Source organism: Cucurbita pepo, chromosome LG11 (genome assembly GCF_002806865.2).
Source record: "Cucurbita pepo subsp. pepo cultivar mu-cu-16 chromosome LG11, ASM280686v2, whole genome shotgun sequence".
NCBI classification, from domain to species: domain Eukaryota; kingdom Viridiplantae; phylum Streptophyta; class Magnoliopsida; order Cucurbitales; family Cucurbitaceae; genus Cucurbita; species Cucurbita pepo.
This window is the reverse complement of record NC_036648.1, coordinates 1,970,859-1,988,874: the sequence shown is the minus strand read 5'-3', so window position 1 is coordinate 1,988,874 and position 18,016 is coordinate 1,970,859. Positions and strand designations below refer to the sequence as shown.

General features: G+C 39.2%; 3 protein-coding genes and 1 long non-coding RNA gene across 5 annotated transcripts; 2 read left to right on the top strand and 2 right to left on the bottom strand.

Moving 5' to 3' along the window:
* Positions 1–490: 490 nt before the first annotated feature.
* Positions 491–4,809, top strand: LOC111805408 (probable protein phosphatase 2C 53). Of its 2 annotated transcripts, none has more exons than XM_023690491.1 (5): positions 491–623; positions 937–2,111; positions 2,194–2,511; positions 2,583–2,688; positions 4,169–4,809. In XM_023690491.1, exons 2-5 carry the CDS (start codon positions 1,257–1,259, stop codon positions 4,501–4,503), a joined length of 1,614 nt encoding a protein of 537 aa, XP_023546259.1. In that variant the 5' UTR covers positions 491–623; positions 937–1,256; the 3' UTR covers positions 4,504–4,809. The 2 variants fall into 2 exon arrangements, with proteins under 2 accessions (XP_023546259.1, XP_023546260.1); XM_023690492.1 differs by lacking the exon at positions 491–623 and adding an exon at positions 630–773.
* An 84-nt stretch (positions 4,810–4,893) lies between these two features.
* Positions 4,894–5,690, top strand: LOC111805410. The gene is made up of 2 exons (XR_002816667.1): positions 4,894–5,226; positions 5,309–5,690. It is a non-coding gene; the product is annotated as an uncharacterized LOC111805410 (long non-coding RNA).
* A 1,951-nt stretch (positions 5,691–7,641) lies between these two features.
* LOC111805409 (probable WRKY transcription factor 50) lies at positions 7,642–9,154 on the bottom strand. Its single transcript, XM_023690493.1, has 3 exons — positions 8,851–9,154; positions 8,027–8,159; positions 7,642–7,943 (listed from the first exon to the last, which is right to left on the bottom strand). Exons 1-3 carry the CDS (start codon positions 9,056–9,058, stop codon positions 7,823–7,825), a joined length of 462 nt encoding a protein of 153 aa, XP_023546261.1. The 5' UTR covers positions 9,059–9,154; the 3' UTR covers positions 7,642–7,822.
* Positions 9,155–10,646: 1,492 nt separating this feature from the next.
* LOC111805487 (ankyrin repeat-containing protein At5g02620-like) lies at positions 10,647–13,715 on the bottom strand. The gene is made up of 3 exons (XM_023690590.1): positions 13,200–13,715; positions 11,918–12,262; positions 10,647–11,021 (listed from the first exon to the last, which is right to left on the bottom strand). The coding sequence occupies exons 1-3, from the start codon at positions 13,713–13,715 to the stop codon at positions 10,647–10,649; spliced, it is 1,236 nt and encodes a 411-aa protein (XP_023546358.1).
* Between the last annotated feature and the right edge of the window lie 4,301 nt (positions 13,716–18,016).

Below are 18,016 nucleotides of genomic sequence, written 5' to 3'. Positions count from 1 at the left end.
CTACTTGAACGTGTTCAACTTTTAGCTTATTGAAGGTATTCAACTCGTTATATCTCAAACGTTTTCCGCCTTCATTTGGGTCTGCTTGGTGCTTCCCGCTCGAGAAAATTCAAGATATTTTGATCTTCGACTCTTAAGGGTCTTTCTAGAATTTTTATTTTATTCAATTTTCGACCGAGAGAGCGGAATGAAAACTCAAGTCGGAAATAAGACATGAGACAAAAAATGTTTCACACACAAGACAACGTTTTCACGCATTTGTCATTTACAGTAAACCATATTTATTGGTCGGAATTCATTTTCAGCAATAAATGTAAATAGACATTAAAAAAAAAAACATTTTTTTTTATATTTTTATTCATCCTCGCCACTGATTGGAAGAAGAACATCATAGTAATTAACAAAAGAACATTTTTGATTGGATTGAAGCGTTCGAAAGGGTAAAGGATTGGGAACATCATGGATTGGTGGGCATTCAAAATATCGACACGTGTCCTATTCTCTCATCTCTCTCCCAAAAAAGCTATATTTTTTTCAATTCTTTTTCGTCGTATTTTCACACTTTTTATTTCAATTTCAATTTTTTCTGTTGTGGGTCGTCTAATTTTCTGCTTGTTTGAGTGGTAAGCAACCCTTTTCCTCTTCGTTCTTCAGATTCTCTGGGTTTTCTTCGTTTAATTTCATCTTCTTCGTTTGAGTATCATAACCATTTGAAAGAGATAGCCTGAGAGGGATAGTTAGATAGCGAAAGGAAGCTAAATTTCATACGAGAGGTAGCTAAGAATTGCCTTTGATTTGGGGAAACTCAGCTAATTTTGTTTAAAGGGTTACTATCTTTTTCTAGGGTTTTCCTCTGATTCTTGAGATTTCATCTTTTTTGAGCTGTTTCTCGTGATTGTTCTTAACCCTTTTTCCATGTCTTTCTTGTGTTTACAGATAACAAATTTGGGGCTCTCTCTTTACCTTTCCAGGTTCTTTATGTTCATTTAAAGTTCATCATAGTTCATCTTCAAATTTCTCAAATTTCATGGTTTGATCCACTGAAGTTGACCAGATCTGAATCTTTCATGTTTAAATTCTTTTGGGTCTTGTCAAGTTTCTCACGGATGGGAAATGGTTTGTTCAAACCCATCATTTATATTCCAAGATCATTCTTAATGACAAAAAAAAGCGGTGGATTAGTTGAAATATGAGGGGTTTTGTGAGTTTAAAGGGGTTTTTGGGTCGCTTTTATGTTTGTTTAGGTACAGAATTTGATGGAGGAGATGTCCTCAGCGGTTGTGGTGCCATTTAGGGTAGGTAATTCAGTCTGTGATAACCCCAACATGGCAGCTACCCCCATGGATATCACAAGACTTAAGCTCATGGCAGATACTGCCGGTTTGTTATCCGACTCTGTGACGAAGGCTTCGGATGATTCGATTGAAGTAGTTTCTGATGATTGTAAGAGTTCTAATGGGGAGGAAGAGATTGGTATTGCTGCTGTTTCGGTTACGAATGATGATAAGTGCGAAAGCGTTCCGTTGTCGGTTGTGTTATCTCAAAGTAGTAGCAATTGGGTTGCGGCGGATGAGACGATATCGGTTGGATGTGAAGAAGATGATTGTTTATCTTTAGAGGGTGAACAGATTTATGATAGTTCTTGTTCACATTCAGTGGTTAGTGAAACTAGCAGCATTTGTGGTGATGATTTTTTAGGTTCTGAGGTGTCGTTTTTCGAAGCGTTTGATTCGATTACCAATGCGAAGGACGTTAGTTGTGTCGAGATTGCAGCGAAAGGTAATATTGCGAGTTCTTCTTCTGCAGTTGTTAGCCTTGAAGATGATGTTGGAGCATGTAATAACGTGGTTCTTCAGCTGCCTATTGAGGAAAGGGCGAGCGAACCGGTTAGTCGAAGCGTTTTCGAGGTAGATTGTGTACCCCTTTGGGGATTTACGTCGGTATGTGGAAGAAGACCCGAGATGGAAGATGCTGTAGCAACGGTACCTAAGTTTTCAGAACTTCCTGTTCAAATGCTTGTTGGTGACCGAGTTTTCGATGGCTCGAGCAAGGCTATAGCTCATCAAACCGTTCATTTTTTCGGGGTTTACGATGGTCATGGTGGTTCTCAGGTATGCATACGAATTTCCTCGGTCGAGTCTTTTAACCCGTTACCCCGTTACACTGTTGTTTTAACTCGAATCTCGTATATAGGTCGCTAATTATTGTCGTGAACGTATGCATTTGGCTTTATCTGAGGAGATAGAACTTGCTAAGCAAGATATAGCTGCTGGTAATATAAAGGATGATTGTCATGAGCTATGGAGAAAGGCATTCACCAAATGCTTTGTAAAAGTTGATGCTGAAATTGGAGGGGGACCTGGTGTTGAGCCTGTTGCACCAGAAACTGTTGGCTCCACTGCTGTTGTTGCCATTATCTGTGCATCTCATATCATTGTTGCAAATTGTGGCGACTCGAGAGCTGTTCTTTGTCGTCGGAAGGAGCCGATGGCATTGTCCGTGGATCACAAAGTACGTTCGTGCGTTTTATGCTTTCTTTTTCACTGATCTTCATTGGTTTTAATCTCGTTGATGTTTCTCAGCCGAACAGAGAAGATGAATATGAACGGATTGAAGCTGCAGGTGGGAAGGTCATACAGTGGAACGGGCACCGTGTTTTTGGTGTTCTAGCGATGTCGAGATCGATCGGTATGTCTTCTGCTACCCAGTGACTTGAATTGATATCATATTTGCTGCTAAACATGCCCCAATGGCTACAAGTCAAAGGATCTTTCCTATCAGACCTTTTTATGACAAGTGGATGCCAGTTAGGAGTTCCATTTATTAATAAAGCGTGGAATATTGTGTGTGGTGCTGTTCTTACATTTCTTGGTGGAGTCCATTTTGAAATCCCACGTCGGTGGGAGAGGAGAACGAAGCATTATTTATAAGGATGTGGAAATCCCTAGTAGACTCGTCTTAAAATTTTGAGGGGAAGCCCGGAAGGGAAAGCCCAAAGATGACAATATCTGCTAGCGGTGGGCTTGGGCTGTTATAAATGGTATTAGAGTCAGTCACCAGGCGGTGTGCCAGCGTGGGCGTTGGGTCTCCAAGGGGGTGGATTGGGAGATCCCACATCAGTTGGAGAGGGGAACGAAACATTCCTTACATGGATCTCTAGTAGACACGTTTTAAAACCTTGAGGAGAAGCCGAAATAGGACAATATCTACTAGCGGTGGGGTAGAGCTGTTACAAATGGTATCAGAGCCAGTCACCAAGCGGTGTGCCAGTGAAGACGTTGGCCCCCAAGGGGGGTGGATTGTGAGATCCCACATCGGTTGGAGAGGAGAACAAAACATTTCTTATAAGGGTTTCTAGTAGATAAGTTTTAAAAACTTGAGAGGAAGCCCAAAGAGGACAATATCTGATAGTGGTGGGGTTGGGCTGTTACAAATGGTATCAGAGCCAGTCACCAGACGGTGTGCCAACGAGGACGCTGGCCCTCAAGGGGGGTGGATTGTGAGATCTTACATCGGTTAGAGAGGAGGACAAAACATTCCTTATTAGGGTCTCTAGCAAACACGTTTTAAAACCTTGAGGGGAAGCCCAAAGAAGACAATATCTGCTAGTGGTGGGGTTGGGCTGTTACGAATGGTATTAGAGTCAGTCACCAGACGGTGTGCCAGCGAGAGCGCTGGCCCCAACGAGAGTGGATTGTGAGATCCCATATCGATTGGAGAGGGGAACAAAACAGGAAACTTCTCTCTAGCAGACACGTTTTAAAACCTTAAGGGAAAGGCCAGAAAGGAAAGCCCAAAGAGGACAATATCGGCTAACGATGGGCTTAAGCTATTACATCCACATTTTTGAAGTCCTTCCCATAAATGAATGACAATTGAGGATAGAGTTCACATTGTACTCTTCTTCGAATCAAGAGACACTTTTAGTAGATCTGTCGTGTATAAGCAAAATGAATTCGCTATTATATTATATTAAGTCAAGATAGGAATCGTATCAAAATGAGCTACTTTGACATCTCTTGTGGCCGCGTGCTACCGTTCATATGCACGGTTTAGAGTTCTAGTAGTAGCGAAGCGTTATAGCATATCATAAGAATTTCAACTTCTGAAGTGCTGGGTTGTTCTATGTGATACCATGTTTTTGAGTTTTCAAACCACTGGGTTGCAGGTGATAGATACTTGAAACCATGGATCATCCCGGAGCCAGAAGTGATGTTCATCCCTCGAGCGAAAGACGACGAATGTCTCGTTCTAGCCAGCGATGGTTTATGGGACGTGATGTCAAACGAAGAGGTATGCGACCTGGCTCGAAGACGAATCCTTCTTTGGCACAAGAAGAACGGTGTCAGTTTACCTTCTGAGAGAGGGGTGGGGATTGATCCTGCAGCCCAAGCAGCTGCGGAATACCTCTCGAAACGAGCTCTTCAAAAGGGCAGCAAAGACAACATCACGATCGTCGTGATCGATTTGAAAGCTCATTGGAAGTTCAAGACGAAATCATAACGAAATCATTCTTCCTTTTTTAGTTGTACTTGTACCATATTCTTGTTATGATTTACGAGACAAAGAACACGATGATATTAATGTTCGCCCGACTATTTTTCTTCGGGGCATTATGATATTAATGATATGAATGTTAAGGAAGTATGCAGCATTCCAGATTCTCCATGGCGCTTGGAGCATTTGTTATATAAGCTCCGAGTTCTAACGAGTTTTGGCAATGTAAATGGCTGCAGCAGCAATGTAATAGAATAGGTGAAGCAAACTGGGAGACTCTTCCACGTTTATGCACTATTTTCTTTGTATCAATTCCTACTCTTGGTGCTTATCATAAGGAATTAGCAGAAATTCAGGTTATTTCTTATGTTCTTTTCAGATTCTTATACAAACATCTCATATTCGATAACACGTTTACGAATCGATCGAAACATCGAACCATCGACTTTTTGAATGATAATCGATTCGAAATTTATCTAAATTTTGAACAAATTACGGAAGAATGAATGAGCGTTGAATTGAAATGTGTATAAATAAAAGGCGCGAGGACGTACAGGGATTTCGTTGGCCGAGAAGTTTCCAAGAACAGCCGCGATTGCTTCGTCGACGGCCATTGAATGGAGTGGTAGTATCTCAATCAATGAGTATCAAGAGACAATGTGAAGGCTCCGGTTCTGCAACATCGTCGTGTGCTGATCTCAGGGCGGCATATCACAATTTTTTCAATCGGTTCGTTTCCGTTTTCATTCGCTAAACCCTAATTCGTTTGAAGTTCCTCGTTGTTCTAGCGATTCCGGTTTTTGATTTGCAGATGGTACTCGGAGAAGCGGAGAACCCTGCGTCTTTGAGTGGTTGAAGTACAGAGCTCGCCTCTCTGTATGGCTTTGATCTTTGTTCATGCCTCCATGAAAGCTGATGCGAGATAACAATCAAGATTGGCTTCATTGTCGATGGTACGCTTGAATTCATTGATTCCTGCAATTACTCAGTCATTTTTATTTACTCTTGAGGCTTTTACGAACTTGAAAATCATGTCTGGTTGTTCTTCACTGTTCTTAGAATCAATATGCCTGCATTTTGAAATTCAGTTTCAATCTCTCCTCGTTTCATTTCACCATTGTTATGGAGCGTTTTGCTACTTGAGCTGTAACTCATTTGAAGAACATCTGAACTTTAATTATAATTAACATTCCACAACCTAACCATCGCTAGCATATATTGTCTGCTTTAGCTTGATAAAACACGTCTGCTAGGGAGAGGTTTCCACACCCTTGTAAGGAATGTTTCATTCACCTATCCATCCGATGTGAGATCTCACGATCCACCCCTTGGGAACCTAGCATCCTTACTTGCATATTGCTTGGTGTCTGACTCTAATACCATTTGCAACTGCCCGACCCCACCGCTAGTAGATATTGTCATCTTTGGGCTTTTCCTTCTGGGCTTCCTCTCAAAGTTTTAGATATGGAGAGGGTCAGCCCTACTCCGACCAGTGCCTCGCACTGTTCGGTGACTGGCCTTGATACCATTTGTAACAGTCTGAGACCACCGTTAGTAGATATTGTCCGCTTTGGCCCGTTATGTCTCGTCGTCAGCCTCACGGTTTTGAAACGCGTCTACTAGGGAGAGGTTTCCACACTCTTATAAGGAATGCTTCGTTCTCCTCTCCAATCGACATGAGATCTCACAATCCACCTCCTTGGGGACCCAGCGTCCTTGCTGGCACACCGCTTGGTAGATGGCTCCGATACCGTTTGTAATAGCCTAACCCCACCGCTAGCAGATACTATCCTATTTGGGGTTTCCCTTACGGACTTTCCCTCAAGGTTTTAAAATGTGTCTACTATGGGGAGGGTCTAGCCTTACTCCGACTAGTGCCTCGCACTATCCGGTGATTGGCTCTGATAACATTTGTAACAGCCCCAGACTACTGCTAATAGATATTGTCTGCTTTAGCCCGTTACATATTGTCGTTAGTCTCACAGTTTTAAAACGTCTACTAGGGAGAGGTTTTCACACCCTTATAAGGGATGCTTCGTTCTCCTCTTCAACCGATGTAGGATCTCACAATCCACCTCTTGGAGATCCAGCATCCTCTCTGGCACACTGCCTAATGTCTGGCTCTGATACCATTTGCAACCACCCAACCCCACTGCTAGCAAATATTATTCTCTTTGGGCTTTCTCTCAAAGTTTTAAAATGCGTCTACTATGGAGAGAGTCTAGCTCTACTCCGACTAGTGACGGGCTTTGTATCATTTGTACTAGCCTGAGACCACCAATAGTAGATATTACCCGCTTTGGCCCGTTACGTATCGCCGTCAACCTTATGATTTTGAAATGCGTCTACTAGGGAAAAATTTCTATACCCTTATAAAGAATGGTTCGTTCTTCTCTCCAACTAATGTGAGATCTCACGTAGATAGATACAACTAGATCAGCTGATTAATAGAAAAGTTAATGTGTTCTATGGTGGTGTTCTTTTCTTTGCAAAATTCACTTCCTTTGGCAGTAACCCTGCAGCCCATTCCCACTTAAAAAGAGCCACTGTTACAGAACCTAAGATTTTGTTCCTTTCTTTTACCTATTTTTTCATGTTTTTCCCAGTTTATGAAAGAATATATAAGGACATGCAAAAATAAGGCACAACACGACACAAATCCAACCAAATCAAACTAAGATCATAAATTATATTAAGATATAGATATTTGTAGGATCCCACATCAGTTGGAGAGGGGAATAAAATATTTCTTATAAGAGCGTGAAAACCTTTCCCTAGTAGAATGCATTTTAAAACCGTGAGGCTAACGGCGTAATAGCGATACGTAACGGGTCAAAGTAGACAATATTTGCTTGGGTTATTACAAGTGGTATTAGAGCCAGTCACCGAGTGGTGTGCCAACGAGGACGCTGGCCTCTAGAGAGATGGATCTTGAAATCCCACATCGGTCAGAGAGGAACGAAACACTCTTTATAAGGGTGTGGGAACCTCTCTAGCAAAGAGCTGAGATTGTTTGGGAACAAGCTTGTAGTGGCTCTCGTGGTGTAACTTAGAGATCACTTACGAGACTACGAACCAGTTGTTGGCCCAATGAAAGAATTTGATTCAGCCATTTGATCTGTATCGATATGGATTCATTAAAAAGATCTTTCGATATATGTATCAGTGAATATGATGATGTTGTTTGGTATGGGGCCTCTACTCCACACAGTGCTTGAGACCAGACCAGACAAGATCAACGTATTGAAGCTAGAACTTTGGTTCATAGTCTATTACAAGGATTTTCTTATTAAACATAGGGAGATTTGGTGTAAAAATAAACAAATCAAGAACTTTCATGAGTATGAACACCCTCGTAAGTCGTTATCACGTATTTTGGATCCTCTCGATCTCTCTCGACTCTCTTCTTCACTGGGCAGCCTTCGACCGAGCATTTGTAGTAGTTCCTGCATTTCGTAGATGGTCGAGCCAAACCGGATTAACAATGAAACATGTTATGTTTATGTTTAGACAGAATTCATTTTCTTACCTCGGATTTGGGCTGTTCTTCACCATCTTCTTTCCATACTTCCTCCACTTGAAACCATCATCTAGAACCTCAACTTCTGATTTGGTCTTGAATGCAAATCTTTCTCTAACTTCCCTCTCTCTCCCACTGTCTCCTACTAACACCATTAAACATCATTCATCCGGCCATGAAAGTCTACTATTAGCAGATATTATCCACTTTGACTCATAACGTATCGCCGTCAACCTCAAGATTTTAAAACGCGTCTGTTAGGGAGAGGTTTCCACACCCTTAAATGCTTCGCTCCCCTCTCCAACCGATGTGAGATCTCACAATCCACCTCCCTTGGGGGCCAGCGTCCTCGCTGGCACCACTCAGTGTTTGGCTCTGATACCATTTGTAACAACCCATGCCCACTGTTAGAAGATATTGTCTGCTTTCGCTCGTTACGTATCGCCGTTAGCCTCACAGTTTTAAATGTGTCTGTTAAGGAGAGGTTTCCACACTCTTATATGGAAAACTTCGTTCTCCTCTTCAACCAATGTGGGACCTCACAATCCACACCATTGGGCTCCAGCGTCCTCGCTGGCACACTACCCAGTGTCTAGCTCTAATACCATTTGTAACAGCTCAAGCCCACCGCTAGCAACTATTGTCTGCTTTGGTTTATTATGTATTGCCATCAGCCTCACGGTTTTAAAACGCACCTGTTAGGGAGAGGTTTCCACACTCTTATAAAGAATATTTTGTTCTCCTCCCCAACTGACATGGGAACTCCCATTTTAGTGATGGTTAGCAGAAAAGACTTACAATCACTAAAATGTAATAATAAGAGTTATGCTTACTACTGCTAGGTTCTCCTTGCTGAATTGTGCTTCCAACAAACTCCTCAATCTCCCCCGACTGATAAACCGGGTACATCGCCGAGTCGACCAGAGGCGGAGAGTTTTCATCGAGCCACCTATCGAACATCCAGTCCGTAAACTCGAACCCCGGCTGCTCGGGAAGATCGTTCTCCGACATAACAAGGTGCTGGTTACTATTGTAAGACATTTGGAAACTGAGAAGCAAAAACAAAGTAGACAGTTCTTGGTTTTGAATCTGAATTCAAATTTTGAGATATTAACGAAAGACTTAATAGCAAAAATATGAACTGAGTTCAGGTTGATAGGCAGCTTCCTCCAAACTTAGGAAGCTTCGAAGCTAATGCTTAATATAATGAACGATGAAGACCATCAAGTCTAGATTATGAAGTTTGTGTGGGGTATGCCATAACAGATGACTCTGAGTCCACTTTTGAACAAAATGTGTTCATTTCACTTCACCATCATTACCTCCCTACCACCAACCCCTTCATCGGGCTATCGACAACGATTCAATTCAACGTACGACTAAATCAATGCTTACAAAAAACGTAGTCCCGAGCCCTGTTATGTTCAAGTTCATATGATATAAGTGCGGTTACGTTAAAAAAACGTAGTCTCGAGCCCGGTCAGATAGTGTTTTCAAATCTCATATATTCCGGTCTTCAAAGTCCCACAAAACCCTAATTCCAAAATGGAAATTATGTATTTTTTGGTCCTCTAAATTGAAAATTATATTGAAAAATTGAACTTTTTTTTGAAATGGGTAACATCATTTTTTAATTTTTTTTTTAAAAATAAAACAATAAATATAGATTTTTAAAATTATATTAATTAGCTTTTGTATATTTTTATAAAAAGGGTATTTTCGTAATCATAACATAATTCATTTTTATTTTAGATAAAAGTAAATAATTTTGTAATCATAGAATTGCGTTATTGTTAGCAATAATAATTACAAAAAAAAAAAAAAAAAAAAAAAAAAAAAAAAAAAAAAAAAAAAAAAAAAAAAAAAAAAAAAAAAAAAAAAAAAAANAGGGGGCCCCACCATTCAAAATTCCGTCCAATTCTTTGACAGCGTTGAAAAAGTCAACATAAAAAACATACTCCTTCCCCGGCGGACTGACGGACGGGAATAAAACGTTGGATCGTCTTACGTCACCATGCTGACGTAATCAACCACGTGGCTACAATGGCTGCGCCACCTCAGTCAATGCGAAAACCACTGCTCAAGTCATCGTTTACCAAAACCAATAAGTGGATTACATTATAAAAGATTTGTATTATTTTATTTTTAAATTTTAGTTTTTATTTTATAATTAATTAATTTATTAAATTTTAATTTTTAGCGAGTAAATTCATAAATTTTTAAAATATAAAATTTATAATTTAAAGATTTGACTTTTATTAATCTCGGGTAACCATTTGATTTTGAATTAGTCCGTTTCTACTAGACTTGTACTAAACGATTATGCTCGATAAACCATACCCTTCAAGAATTTGGGGTTATCCCATAATAACAAAAAGTTATCAAGCTTCAAATCAACAAAGCCCACGAGAGTTATAACAAGCTGCAATCCATTATTATTTTGATTTGCTACTTAATGGTTGTAACTGTCCAAGCCGACCACAAGCCCGAAAATGAAAGTCTAAATAAGACAATATCAGTTAGCGGTGAGCTCAAGCTGTTACAATAGTCATTGTTGAAGATCGTTGAAGTTGTACGTTCGTTAATTAAGGAGAAGATCACGAGTATAGAACTAAAGAACATTATCGGCCTATGATTGTGGAGGAATAGGGGGAGGAAAAGTAATGGGCTTTTTCAAAGGGGAAGGCCTTTTACGGAAGCCATATCGCAAAACAAAGAACAGATAGAGGAGGACGAAGATGGCGGTGATGGACATCAAGAAGGTGAAGCCGGCAGCATCTTGGCCAGACAAGGCGGTCAAAAACGCGGCCGATATCGAATAAGTGGCGAGCAGCGAGAGGGTGGACATGTATTTAGCGTAAACAATCAAGGCCTCAGAAACCATGCCGCTGTTGGAGACGCGGTTGCTGACGTGCAGGAGCAGCTCCATTAGCGAGAATATGAACGCCCACGACGCAAACGTTATGAAGAACACGTAAAGTTTTGGGCTTTTTGCTGCCATTACCTGCTCAAACCAATTTCATTTCATTGTTCTAACCAAAAAAAAAAAAAAAAAAAAAAAAAAACATATTTTTAAAAAAATATTCCTACGTTAATTTTGAATGTATGGTAGAAAATTAGTATTTCATTTTAAAAATTAGGAAGGTACCCGGGTTGGGTTGGGTTAGATTGGATTGGAGAAATTTTGTACTCTGTCTAAAATTTTGGGTTGGTTGGGTCGGTGATCCAGTAACCCAAATATAATTCACAATATAATCCAACTCGAGAATAAGGGGGTGGGTTGATTTCAGTTGTCGGGTTGTTTTTTAAATTATTTTTTTAAAAAAATCTTATTTATCCATAATACAAGTTAGGTTAATAGCTAAAATTTAATAAAACTCAAATATCAAACATTTGAGAACGCATCCCAAGACATCAGTTACAGAAGTCAAATATTCTTAGTTTTAGCAATAACCTTAAAAGAAAGGTAGGGTTGGTTCCAACCCTATTTTCGGGATGGTTGGGTTGGTAGGTAGGGTTGGGTTCCAACCTTATTTTCGGGTTGATTGGGTTGGTCAGGTTCCCAAAATTCAACCAAACCCAAACATTCATTACACACCACGCATCACTGACATCAATTACAAATGTCAAATATTCTTAATTTTCATAATAATTTTAAAAGTAAGGTAGGGTTGGGTTCGGTATCAACCCTATTTTCGGGTTGGTTGGGTTGACCTACGAATCGGCTCAAAATTGTCCGTTTTCAAAAAATTCAACCAAACACAAGTCGAAAAAAAAAAAAAAAAAAAAAAAACNCATAAAACATTGGTTGGGTTAGGTAGTCCGAGTTGCTCGACCTCTTGGATCTTATTGCCAATGAACTTTTTGGTTAAGGACTCAAAATTGAAATAGTGTCATTACCGATTTTCCAGCTACTTGAGGACTGGAGACGACCGAGCTGTTGTTGATGTGGGCACCATCCTCTTGCCAGACGCCGCCGGGAGGGTTGATGACGGCTTGGAAGGCCATGGTGGCGATGAGGGATGCCACCACCATTAAAGTGTCCTTCTTTCTCGCCCAAATCTCCTGGGAGGTTGTCGAACTTAGCGCCGATGAGCGGACGGCTCCATGGCCACGGAGGAAATTGGCCGTCCTCACTCTCTTTGGATACACCATGGGACAATCTATCAACAGGTCTAGTGGTGTGAGCCCCTTTGAACTTAAAGCATTCACCTCGATTTCTAACCCGAGTAAGTATTGAACTATCTGCAAAAAAAACGGCGTCACTTTTATTTTCTTCCTAATTTACCGACCACCTCTTTAGATCTTACATCAGTTGGAGAAAGGAACAGATCATTCCTTATAAGGGTGTGAAAACCTCTCCCTAGCAGACACGTTTTAAAATCGTGAGGCTAATGACTATACGTAACAGACTAAAGTGAATAATATCTACTAGTGATGGACTTTGACTCTTGATAGTGGACAATATCTACCGGTGGTGGGTTTGAGCTATTACTTCTCATTAGAGATATCCATTTTAACTGCAAAGACCTGCCCTGAATAGAGATGTAACAGTCTAAGCCCAACGCTAGCAAATGTTGTCCGCATTAGCTCGTTACGCATCGCCATTAATCTTACTATTTTAAAATGCGTCTGCCAAGACCTGCCCTGAATATTGTCTATTGATAGTAGACACTAGTATCTACTAATGGTGGGTTTAAGATATTACTTTTCATTAGAGATATCCATTTTAACTTCAAAGACTTGCCCTGAACAGAGATGTAATCATCCAAGTCCACCGCTAGCAAACGTTGTCCGTATTAGCCCATTACATATCGTCATCAGCCTCACAGTTTTAAAACACGTATGCTAGGGAGAGGTTTCCACACCTTTATAAAGTTGAATGCACAAATGCCAGAGATTTTAAAACGTGGGCTTGGCCTGTTACAAATGGTATCAGACCCAGATACCGAGCATGCTAGCGAGGACGTTAGCCCCCATGGAGGTGGAATGAGAGATCGCACATCGGTTAGAGAGAGAAACGAATCATTCCTTACAAGGGTGTGGAAACCTCCTCTTAACGGAAGCATTTTAAAACCGTGAGGCTAACGACCGTAAGTAACGGGCCAAAGTAGTCAATATCTGGGTGAATTTAGATTTTTCCCCGTTAGCTAAATGGAACCGAAACCATTTTAAATATTACCTCAAGATGTTGATTATAAACGGCAAGATGGAGGAGAGTGAAGCCAAGATCATCCTTAGCATTGAGAAAGGTCTTAACATCATATCTACCCTCAATCCCTCCGACCAGCAGCCGCAAGGCCTGCAGCCGCCCATTCATAGCCGCAAAATGCATAGGATTTCTGCCATCATTACTGCACAGAAAGCAGAGTTCCGAATCAAATTGAAGCAAGTGCGTAATGATATTGAGATGCCCATTGGCAGCCGCCATGTGCAGAGCCGACAAGCCTTGGCGGTCGGAGTGGTGGGCTGATGCAGGCTCCAATTCCAACACCCTCACCACAAAATCAAAGTGCCCAAAAGAGGCAGCCACTTGAAGTGGGGGCTCAGGGAGAAGGTCGTATGGGTCGTCCAAGAGGGTGCCGCCCATAAGGAGCAATGGGTATCGGTCGCTGATGTCTTGCAAGGGGTTTACGTCCCCATTGTGTGCTGCTTCGTACAGCCGCCTGCTAATTAGGTTTGTCATGTATAGCGACATATTTGATGCTCTCTATTGAGGGATGGCAAAGCTTGATGATGGGCTATATAGAATCAACCAGATTCTTGTTCCTTGTTTTTTTTGGATAATTTTATTAAGAGGGTATTGCGGTTCGGTGAAATTACACATTCGTTGGAGAGAGAAACGAAACCTTCCTTATAAGGATATCAGACACGTTTAAAAAAACAGTGAGACTGATGACAATACATAACAGGTCAAAATGGACAATATCTACTAGTGGGGGTTTGAGCTGTATATAAGTTACAATTATAACTTACAAAAAAAACCCGTCTTTGGATCTAGTTTCTAACGCTTATAAAAGGGTGTAGCAATGAATAACTCAAGCTCTGACGTTAACTAATTTGTAGTGGGAAACCTCAATGACGTAATCGTTTATAGTCACTCACAAGAGGTTTGGAGCTATGAGTTCAGTGTTTTGAGTGTAATAGGAAAAGAAGTAGTATGTAAAATCGTGCTTAGACAAAAAATGCTATTATAACAGCTCGAGCCCACTATTAGCCGACATTGTCCTATTTGGATTTTTCCTTTGGAACTTTCGCTCAAAATTTTAAAAACGCATCTGGTAATGAGAGATTTATATACCCTTATAAAGAATGTTTATACTGAAACAAGTGTCAAAGAAGGAGAGGTGAAGCCAGATACTCGAAGCCATTTAAGATACGACAAGACAGTATCTAAAGACAACGGATGAAGACGAGAAAGTCGCCTATATTGTAAAATTTAAGGTACTTAGGGAGTAATTAATCAAATTCTATTGTGGAAAATTATTGTTAACAATTTTGGCCAGTTGGAATGTGCTTAGGTGGACAAAGTTTAAAAGGAATAAAATAAACCGAAATTATTGGTGGTCTCTAGGCCGGCTGCCGACCGACCGGGTTTTATAATTTCAAGGAAATTAAAAAAAAAAATTATATATATATAAAAGGAAGCAACAAAATGATAATAATGTAAATATAAATGATAAATAAGCGTAAAATATTTATTAATAATTTTTCATAAATATAATTTTTATCCAATAAATAAATAAATATATATATATATACATATATGATTGAGACCTGATATTTTTGTCTATATAATTTATTTTACTTAATATTGTAGAAAAATTATTTTCACGATAACTTATGTTTATAAGAATTTCGAGAGTGTTTTATGTTTATTAAAAATGTTTGAAGTTCATAAATGTTAGGAACGATTTTTAAAATATTTTATCTTTGTGCCCATGATACGATTTCCTCTATGGCATGTGAATGCTCTCGGGATTTGAGACCCACTTGGATATGTAGATAGTACATAGCTTTATCCATAACATATTGAGGATCGTTGGTAAAGGAGTCACAGGTTAGCTAATTAAAGGAAAGATTATGGATTTATGAATAAGGAATACTATCTCCATTGACGTGAGATCTTTTGGAGAAACTAAAGGTAAAACCATAAAAGTTTATGCTCAAAGTGGACAATATCATACCATTAGGGGAGGTTCGTGATTTCTAACATGGTATCATAGTTATACCTTTAACTTAGTCATGCCAATAAAGTCCTCAAGTGTCGAACAATGAAGTTGTGAGTCTCAAAGGTGTAGTAAAAAAATGTACTCAGATCGAACAAAGCGTGTGCTTTGTTTGAGGGCTCCAAAGGAGTCGAGTCTTGATTAAGGGCAGGCATGCTTTGTTTGAGGGCTCCAAAGGAGTCGAGTCTTGATTAAGGGCAGGCAGTTTGAGGGCTCCATAGGTCTTAGGGGAAGCTCTATGGTGTACTGGGCTACTTAGAAGGCGTCGAGCATGTTTTAGGGCTCCATAGGTCTCAAGGGAAGCTCTATGGTGTACGGGCTTGTTCAAAGAAGTTGAGTCTCGATTAAGGGAGGCTGTTTGAGCGCTCCATAGGTTTCAGAGGAAGTTTTATGGTGTTCTGGACTCCTTCAAACGAGTAGAGCCTCAATTAATGAGAGGCTGTTCGAGGGCTCCATAGGCCTCAGGAGAAGCTCTATGGTATACTGGGCTCGGTAGAAAAAGTCAACCCTCAATTAATGGGAGATTGTTCAAGGGCTGCCTCATGGAAATCTCTAAGGTGTACTGGGCTCTGTAGAAAAAGTCAACCCTCAGTTAATGGGAGACTGTTCTTCTAGGGCTCCATAAGCCTCAGGGGAAGCTCTATGGTGTACTGGGTATAGAAAGAGTCAACCCTCGATTAATGGGAGGTTTTTCCATGGCTCTATAGGCCTCTCAGAGGAAGCTTTATGGTGTACTGGGCTCCTTAGAAGGAGTCGAGTCTCGATTAATGGGAGGTTTTTCCATAGCTCTACAGGCCTCAAGGGAAGCTTTATGGTGTACTGGGCTCCTTAGAAGGAGTCGAGTCTCGATTAAGGGAAGTTTGTTCGAGGGCTCAATAGGCCTCATAGAAAGCTCTATGATGTATTATTGAGGATTGTTACGAAAGGAAAGGAGTCCCATCATGAGTTCATAAGTAAAGCATACTATCTCGGTCCACATGAAACTTTTTAGGAAACTAAAACCAAAGCAGAGTCAAACTTAACAAAATCCATAAAGAGCAATGGAAATGATGTTTAAGATGAAAGTCTCTTCCGTACAATATACAATGCAAGTGGGAGTCCCACAACGGAGAATCCAAGAGAAACAGAGAGCATAACGATGATACTGGACATCTGCGTGTCGGGTGTCAAAGCTTTTACAGAGGACCAATAAGCCACAACCATGGATGTTATTGCGGTTCCCATCGTGAAGTAACTTGAACTCATAATAGTACAAAATAGACCTAGTTATGAGTTATGGACAAGATATTTTAAACAAACAAGTGGCGTAGCTTCGTAAACGAGTCTCTTCTACTTGTTTTCGATCTTATTTTTTTATTAAATTCAACTTGTAAGATGAAAAGTGAGAACATGGAGCCCTGTTACTTATTTATAGTTTAGTAATAGTTATACATAGTGAAACTATATTTGTTAAATGATATACATAGTAAAAATATGTAAAGAGCTATGTACCGTAAAAAGCTATATATATGGTAGATAGTTATATAGAGTAGATGATTATATCTGGTAAAACTATATACAGTAAACTAACCCATATATATATATATATATATATATATATATATATATATATATATATATATATATATATATATCCTAACTTTTGAAGAAAAAAAAATGTACTTTTTATATTTTATGTATTCTCGGTTGTTGTTCAATACAAAATTTTTAGCCAATATTCTCTTTGCATTTTTTTCTATCCTGTTCTTTGTGTTCATATAGATCGAGTGTGTGTTATTGTGCGATCCTGACACACTTAACATCCTGACACACTTAACATTTTGAGTATGATGAATATATCTTGATTTGTTAAGCTATGATGTTTGTAGATTATCAGTGAAACTAAAAATAGAACTAAAAGTGTTTATATGATTCGATAACTCGAACTACCTAATCCAAATTATAAATATATATATAGACCAAAATTTTAGGTGTTCATGGGTTGACATTTTTTTGTCTGGTCAACCTGACCAACATGAAATAGGATTACAAGTCAATTCTACTCTGAAATTATTATGAATCTTAAGAATATTTGACATTTCTAACTAATTGATTTGTAAAGGTTTAATATTTGAGTTTTAAAATATTTTAATTATTAATATATAATGTAGGGTGAATAAGTACGGATTTTTTGAAATAATTTAAAAAAAGAATCTGATAATTCAGTCGGGACAAATAGAAAGTTGGGTTGGATTGAGTTGTGAACTCTATTGGAGTTATTCCGATCATAAATCCAACCAACCTAAAATTTCAAGTTGGTTCGAAAGCCGCTCCTAATCAAACTGGTGTACAAACTATTTTATAATTTAAAAAAATTATTATTCATCTAAGAACGGACTATCAATAAATTAAGCACAACTCAGCTGACTCTTCTGTGAACATATACTTTTATTATTTTAAGGTAATACAATTAAAATATAATAGAACAAGTTGACCATGAGAGGAGTGAGAAAAAAGAGAGAGAAAATTATGTTTTATTTTGTATTTTTTTATTTTTAAAATAATAATAATACATATATTTTTATAATCTCACCAATTTAAAATACAAAATTATTATATTTTAGCTATGGAAGACTTTGAAAAGTCATTATAAACAAACAAAAGTTTGTAAAAGGTTAAAAATGTCAATCCCATAATTGAAAATGAAATCATCTCAAATTTTAGGGGTAGAAATGTCATTAACCCTTTAAAGACTCGCTCGGGAGAAGATTCCCCGTTTAATGGGGAAGGG